This window comes from Gracilinanus agilis, chromosome 2 (assembly GCF_016433145.1).
Source record: "Gracilinanus agilis isolate LMUSP501 chromosome 2, AgileGrace, whole genome shotgun sequence".
Classification (NCBI taxonomy): domain Eukaryota; kingdom Metazoa; phylum Chordata; class Mammalia; order Didelphimorphia; family Didelphidae; genus Gracilinanus; species Gracilinanus agilis.
The window spans coordinates 289873394-289881341 of record NC_058131.1 but is presented as its reverse complement, the minus strand read 5'-3'; the positions used below and the strand labels follow the sequence as shown (position 1 = coordinate 289881341).

The window sequence follows — 7948 nt, the reverse complement described above, 5'->3', positions numbered from 1 at the left end:
TCTTTGCGGCATGCTCTACTCCAGTCAAACTATATTAGCCATGGTCTCCCCCTCTTATCCTGACATCTCCCATATATATGTCCCATGGAACATGTAGCTAGAACTCTCAAATACACAAATGCCTCCTCATGCCTGGAACAAGCTTTCTCCATATCTCAACCTCTTGATAGTCCTCTCCTTCAAGACTTCACTCAGGTGCCACCTTCTTCATGAAGCTTCTCCTGACACCCCAACTAGATGTGATCATTCTATCCTTGCATCTTTCAAAGTCACTCTCTTTGAGATCCCCACCACTACCACCAATTCCCTTTCTCTTCTCCCCATCTCCCTACTCTAAAGTATGGAAACATTTCCTGACATTGTATGTGTACTAATCAAATCAAACATTTATTCAGCATCTACCATGTGCAGGGCATTGTACTAAGCACTAGAGATACAAAAAGATACAAAAACAGTCCCTACCTTCAAGGAGCTTACAGTCTAATGAGGGAGATAGCAAGCAAGCAAATATATAAAAAAGCAAGCTATAGATAATAGGAGATAATTAATGGAGAATAAATAACTTGCAATTAAGAGAGTTGGAGAAGTCTTCCTATAGAAAGTAGGATTTTTAGTTGGGACTTAAAGGAAACCAAGGAGGTCATTAGTTGGAGCAGGGGAAGGAGAGCTTTCCAGGCATGGGGTCAGCCAGAGAAAATGCCCAGAACCAAGTGATGGAGTATCTTGGAATCTTGGTATCATGGAATAGCCAGGAGGTCCATGTCACTGGATTGAAAAGTACATGTCGGGGAGTAAGGATTATAAATTTCTTGATGTCAGGGGCCATTTCATTTTTCAAATGTGTATTCCTAGCACCTAAACAGAGGCTTATATGCAATGGGTTTTTGCTATGTTCAAAGGGAAGCCAGGAACAAGAGAGGGGATGTCCTTCATCTACTTCATCTACTTTGTTTTTTATTGAAAATAGATAGAGGGTGAGACTGAACCTGAGAAAGCATACAGCTCAGTATAGCCAGGTCAGCTTCTATATCTGCTATAGAATCATGGAATATTTGAGCTGGAAGGGACCTTTGAGATAACCTTTTTATTTTACAGAAGTGGGCCCTGAAGCCCAGGGAAGACATTAACTGACCTAAGTTCACACAGTGACATTGGCTGACCTGGGGCTAGAACCAAAGACTCTTGGATTCCAGTCTAATGGTGTTGTTCCCCCTCCCTCCCAACCAAGAGCAGGCTTCTTCAATATTGCTCCATCTTCAATTAAATTTCAATTTAAAGGGGGTAGCTTGGTGGCTCATTAGACAGAGAGCCAGGCCAGAGATGGGAGGTCCTGGGTTCAAATGGGACCTCAGACAATTCCTAGCTGTGTGACCCTAGGCAAGTCAATTAACCCCAATTGCCTACCCCTTACCATTCTTCTTCCTTGGAACCAGTACTTAGCATTAATTCTAAGACAGAAGGTAAAAGCTAAAAAAACCTCAATTAACCACTTCATCTCTTATTTCTTTTCCACCTATACTTTAGGCTTACTGGAGCCCTCCATGGATACTGGTCAGCAAAGCTGGATTTAGGGAATGGTAGTGGGGTGCTTTGTCCCTAGGGACAACACTGAACGCACACACTTCTTCAGCAGTGTAGAAACTACCACAGTAGCTAATCCCCTGCTCCCAAATTTGTCTTTATTATTTTCATTATTTTTTATCACAAATTACAAAGTTCATTTGAAGGTTCTTGCTGGTCGGTCCAGGTGCCAAATGGCTAGTTCTGACTCCACTGCTTAGACTCACTAGGCCAAGCAGGGTTAGACTCCATCGTCTACAAGTTTCTGTCTACAGACTCTACAGAGGTTTTCCCATGACGCTTAGCCAAGCCCGTATTGGTGAAGATGATGAACCTCTCCAGAAGGAAATAATATTGACAGTTGTTTTATCAACAACCCCTAGACAGTAAAAGGGGCATTTGCTGCTGCAGACAGAAGGGATAATAAGCCAGATCATAATTATCTAGTTTGTGAGCCAGATGCAAATGCTTTTTCTTATTAAGGGGATTCAGTTCTCCCCAACGTGGTCAAATGGTTGGCTGCAAGCTGGGGGACAAACCTCTAGTTCTTACCTTTTAGGGAGCACCAGTGATTTGAGTAGAGCTGCAGGAATAGCCCCCTCCAGTGTTGTTAAATGAAGTTCCAAGCCAATCTGCATGGCTCTGCCTCCACTGGCCAAAAGCACGATGGGATGGAAAGGAAATTGCTTGAGGAGAATCTTACTATTGTGAGGAGTGGGCTATGTGTTGCTCTCAAAATAGGTTTTCTGAAAGTCTCTGGACAAGCAGGATGCCAGCTTCAAAATATGCTGATAAGTATATCATCCTAACTGGACCCCCTGCTTCTATTAAGCTGTGCCCCTGAGTATGTGCCAATGCTTACAGGTGTCTGTGTCAAAAGTTTCTATGCCATGCTATAGGTGTTAAAACTGTGGTTGTACTATTGTCTGATTGGGCAAAGCTTTAGCCTATAAGTTTTGGCTCCCCACTTTCTGGGGGGCAGACAGGGAAAGGAGGTGGAGGAGGGGAATGGGGGGGCATGTGGTTAAAGGCAATAAAAGGCTAGGATCAACCAGAACAGGGTGAATTTGCCTTATGATTAGGGGCGATGACCTCTTTCATGAAAGAGAAATAAACTGTCTTTTCTGCTCATAACTTCTGACTCTGAACTTTCATTGTGAAAAGTGTACCTCTGTGAGAGGTGGTCTCCACCCCTGTTCCACACACTCTCAAGTAGATTTAGGGTGTTTCTGCTAAGGGGAAAACAAAACAGTCTAGACAACAGATGTGGTGGCTAGAGATACTCTGCTCTGCTGATAGATAGGGAGTCAATTCCATTAGGCTTCCTTAATTTGGGTGCAAAGGCACCCTCAGATTGGGTCGTTTAAATTATTTCCACTGTTCCAAACAGGGCCAGACGATTAGTCATTCAGTACTTGCTAGATTAAATGGAATCGTGATTTGACATCCCGAGTTTGTGCTTCCTTCATCGTTATCCCCCACTGAGTCTAACTGCAGATTTTAAAAATATATTAACCTCAACAGAGTTTAGACATAGACTTTCAGTTCTGCTAATGAAGCATCAAGAACCTCCCTTTCAAAAGGAGAAGTGTGTCATCTTTGTCATTTCTTTCCTAGCCTGTCTTCTGCATTCAGCCCATTCTCTAGAAAGCCGCAAATATTCCAATTCCAGACTTTTCCTGAATCTGTCTGCAAGTTCTTTGAATTACCCCAGATGTGGTGGGAGTTGAAAGTGGGAAGTAGTCCACCTGAGAGGATAAATAAGCCAGCTCTGCCCCTCAGCTCTCAGCCACAGCTGGAAGAGAGAAAGGGAGCATCTTCTGGACACTGGGATGATAAAAGACTTGAAGATGTCTCTCCTGGTGGCCCTTTTCCTTGGGATACTTCTTCAGCACAGTCACTCAGGTGAGGAACTAGCGAACCAAGAAAAAAAATGAAAGGTATCCTGAGCACTATCAAGAATAGGACAGAGGACAGATACATGTTGGGAGGAGTGGGAAGTGCAGTGAGAAAACAGCAGCAGAGGAAATTTTGGGACGAGTCAAGATATCCAACAAGTGGGCTATTTATTGATATATAGGGGAAAGGCTCTAGGTGACGGGACAAAGTGCCAGAAGTTGCTTGTTTAGGTGCTAGTCTATGAAGTTCATTCTCATTAATCAAGGCATCTATATCTCCACAGCAAGATGCCTCTGTTTGCTTCTATAGAAAGGTTCATGTTTCTTTCCATAGATTCCACTGGAGGAATCTAGTCTGTACTATTCTGTTTTGGTCTCAATAATGTTCTGCATCAAATGGAGATGGTGGGTCTAGATCTGTGGGGTACAGGTGGACTTTAATCTATCTATGACCCAATGGCTCCGCTCCATTCAAAAAAAGGGAAGGTATACCAGGCATCTCTAGTAAGCCTGATAGAGCAGAAAGTGTGATGGATATGAGACTGAGCATCTGGGTTCAAATCCTAGCTCTGCTATTTGTTGTGTGACTTTAGACAAGTCACTTAACTTTTCCGAATCTCCGTTTCTTCATTTGTAAAATAAAGGGGTTGGACTCAATGTCATCTAAGTATGTGATCCTATGATCATTTCACTCCTTGAGGTCCTAGAAAAACTGAGGTCTCAGACACTTATGTCCCTTGCTTCTATTGATTCCCAAGCCAAAGAGGGCAATGCTTTGGGGAAGGGGAGGGAACAAGCATTTATTAATATGTGTCAGGCACTGTGCAGGGTTGGATGGGGTAGTGGGCTAGAAAGAAGTCTTCCAGAAAAGGAAAAAGTCAAAGAGAAGAACATGCCACCTTTGAAGCTTACTGAAACCTCATTCCACTTCAATCTGCTAAGAACAGTTTCCTTTCCCTTGTTCTCCTCAGCTCGAGGACCAAATGTAGGACATGATACATGCTGTATCACCTATACAAAAGCAGTCATTCCCTTATCTAAGCTGGTGGCATGGTTCAAGACTCCAACAGGTTGTCGCAAGGAGGCCATTGTGTAAGTTCATACTCTCTCCTGGGCTTCAGCTCCAGGGATGGGGGCAGATGAGGTGGGAAAGGCAAAACTGACAATACCAGCCATGAGCTGTCACTCAATCTCCAGGTTAGGGAGGAAGCAGACAGGGAATTTTGTAGGGGGGGGGAGGATGGAATTGTTTGCAGTTGTGTCTCAGAGGTTCACAGGCACATCTCTAGTATATAAAAAAGAAGAGGTCCTGTCCATTTAACTACCAAAACCCTCCCTCTTCTGGTACAGTTTTCATCCTAATCCTGTCAGACTTCTCCTCAACCTAATTTACATCCCTGGCCCTGGACCAGAGGAAGAGATAAAAAAACTTAACACCTTTTGTAGAATAAAATTTGTTGGAATAAATATTCTCTAAGGTCTCTTCCAGCTCAAAATTCTGTGGTTCTATGATCCTCTTCACACAGGTTTGTTACTGTTCTAAAGAAATCCATCTGTGCAAACCCCGATGAAAAGTGGGTGAAGAAGGCCATCAGTTTCTTGACCAAAGACAAGAAGAGAGCTGACTCCAATCCTGAAATGAACTCAGATCCACAAAATTTGAATAGATTAAACCCAACTCCACCCAGCTCCCAAACACCATTCAACAACTCAGCTCAACTCCTCTCAAGAAACCAACTTAACTCCACTTGGCAAACCAATTCAACTCAACACATCAACTCAACATCTCTTAATAGCTCTAGTCATCTCAAAAACTAAACTCAACACTTTAACTATTGTATTAAATTGAAATGAGTTGGGGTCTATAGGGACAGGAGAGAGTTGTGGGGAGAGGGATAAACCCTCTCTTCTCTCTATATTAAAGTTTTGTTTCTTTCAACATATTATCTGTGTTCTGTCTCTCTTGTGTTCAAATGATCACCAAATAGTCAAAGAACAAACTAAAAGGGGACCTTGGTTTAGAAAAGCCTGGTCTGGAAGAATGGAGACTGAGAAGATTCATGAGACAGGATAGGCATGTGGGAAGGAACTTATGGGTGAGAGTCAGAGATATTGAACTCTCCATTAAAGAGCAATAAATCAGTGAAGAATTTTGTATGTAAAGAATGTTGCAAACTTTAAAGCATTCTTTAAATGTCCATTATTATTCTTAGTGTAGCTGACCGAGATCTGTTCTTGGCACTGTGAAGGATAGGAGGGAAAAGACTTGAGGGAGTCAGGCTTCGTGTTTATGAAGGGTTTATGTACTACCTTTGGAAGTACAACAAAGGGCTTTGTCATTAGGGAAGACTTCCCAGAGGAAGTCGAATGTGACCTGAGTCACGAAGGATGGTTATTGTTGCTGTTCATCCTTTATTTTTGAAGAGGACCGATGATGTCACAAGTGATGCCTTGACTTGTACATGAATTGGATTTATGAGAAACAGAGTTGCACAAAGTCATCACCTCACTAATTCTTCCCATCATCCAAGTCCAGTGGCAGGACAAAAGGCAGGATGGCTAGTGATGGCACAGGAGACAGTGGATGATCTTGGCATCTTCCATGTCTGACCAAACTCTGAGAGCTCCACAGTGCCTGTTTCAGCTGCTTTTATGACTGTTGAAACAAATTGTTCTCATCCACCCATTCTGCCAGGGGAATTCTTGGTGTAAGACATCCCACTAACTCACCTTTGTGTTTGAGGCCTCTTGTTTATCCTCAAACTGGTTTAGCCTGTCTGCTGGGACAGTTTTATTGGGGTGTGATTACCACTGAACTAGTGTTACATCCCTACTTGATATTCTTTCCATGGTACTGATTTTTTAAACCCTTACCTTACATCTTAGAATCAATACTGTATATTAGTTCTAAGTCAGAAGAGCAGTAAGGACTAGGCAAAGTGGGGTAAGTGACTTGGCCAGGGTCACACAGCCAGGAAGTGGCTGAAGTCAGATTTCAACCCAGGACCTCCCATCTCTAGGCCTGACTCTCTATCCACTGAGTCACCCAGATGCTCCTCCAAAGTACTGTTAAGTAAATTTTTGGTAGATGTCAGGTGGTCTAGAATGTTTAATTTTATCTCAATCCCAAACCTGAATCATCTTACTTAAGTCAAATCTGTCCTAAAATATTTGGTATTAGTAGAATTGGGCTACAATAGAATGACCTTATGGCTCACATCATGGTTGAATTGAGGGAAAGGAAGCATCTCAAATGGCTAGATATGTCAGCTTGGCACCCTATGGCCATTGTCTTTCTAGACTTATGTGGGGAGTCTGCTCAATAAGACAGAGAGGAGATCCCTATTCATTTGATGGAATTAGCCCAATGGATGCTAACCAGGATCAACATAGGGAATAATGATGATACCAGGTTAAATATTTCTAGGTTATTATTATTGAGCCTAGAAAATCTGGATTGCCATTATAAGAAAAAGGAAAAAAAAGTCTGTTCACATTCAGCAAATAGAAACAGAAATCATATTTTTTTCATGGTTATATCCTGGCAGCAGAGAGGCACCTTATAGACTTAATAGCAGCACAAATGAAAGGAGGTTTGCAATAGGGGTGGGGATTGACAGGCTACTAGTGGGAAATGATGTCTCTGGAGAATATATCTCTTTGAAATCAGGGCTCTAAAAAAATTAATTGGATGGGGGGAATAGGGGGAGAAAAGAAGAAAGGGGGAGAAAGAGGGAGAGAGAGAGAGGCAGAGAGAGGCAGAGAGAGAGAAAAAGAGAGGTAGAGAGGCAGAGAGAGAGAGGCAGAGAGAGGCAGAGAGGCAGAGAGAGGGGGGGTGGAGAGAGGAAGGGAGGGAGGGAGAGAGAGAGAGTGTAATGGTCACCAGTGGTAAGAAAGAGTTTGACTTATCCTATTAGTAACTCCTAGACTATGATTTCCCCCACTGAGAAGTCAGAAGGCAGGAGGCAGCTAGGAGGCTCAGTGGACTGAGAGCCAGGCTTAGAGACAGGAGGTCCTGGGTTCAAATCGGACCTCAGATACTTCATAGTTGTGTGACCCTGGACAAGTCACTTAACCCATTGCCTAGTCCTTACCACTCTTTTGCCTTAGAACCAATACATGTACTGATTCTAAGACAGAAGGTAAGGGTTTTTTTTAAAATAATTAATATTTTAAATGAATAAGTAATAAAATCATTTTTAAAATTAAAAATAAAAAGCAAGCTTCTTAATTCTGGAATCAGTTGAAGCAGAAGTTCTGTCCATCCAGAGAGACAGTCCTAGAAGTAAACAGAGTTTCAACTCTAGGCAAATGGAGATAAAGAGGGGACCTCACCCAGGGATCCCAGTAGAATGACGTGCTCAGCAGAGACACTGAACCCAGGGAGAACCGAACAAGAAAGACATTAGAAGGAAAAAGATATCAAGGTTCTGTGTGTCAGAGGTGTAAATTGCCTCACATCAGTTAGGTGGTGCAATGGCTAAGGCACT

The 7948-nt window shown here is 42.6% G+C and overlaps 1 protein-coding gene across 1 annotated transcript; it reads left to right on the top strand.

The window, feature by feature from the left end:
* Positions 1–3392: 3392 nt before the first annotated feature.
* On the top strand, positions 3393–5276 carry CCL17 (C-C motif chemokine ligand 17). Its single transcript, XM_044659708.1, has 3 exons — positions 3393–3465; positions 4430–4550; positions 4985–5276. Exons 1-3 carry the CDS (start codon positions 3393–3395, stop codon positions 5274–5276), a joined length of 486 nt encoding a protein of 161 aa, XP_044515643.1.
* The last annotated feature ends 2672 nt before the right edge of the window (positions 5277–7948 follow it).

Coding starts and splice junctions, on each gene's coding strand:
- CCL17 (XM_044659708.1), top strand. CDS start 3,393: ATGATAAAAGACTTGAAGATGTCTCTCCTGGTGGCCCTTTTCCTTGGG. Junction 3,466..4,429: donor TCTTCAGCACAGTCACTCAG/GTGAGGAACTAG, acceptor TGTTCTCCTCAG/CTCGAGGACCAAATGTAGGA. Junction 4,551..4,984: donor TGTCGCAAGGAGGCCATTGT/GTAAGTTCATAC, acceptor CTCTTCACACAG/GTTTGTTACTGTTCTAAAGA.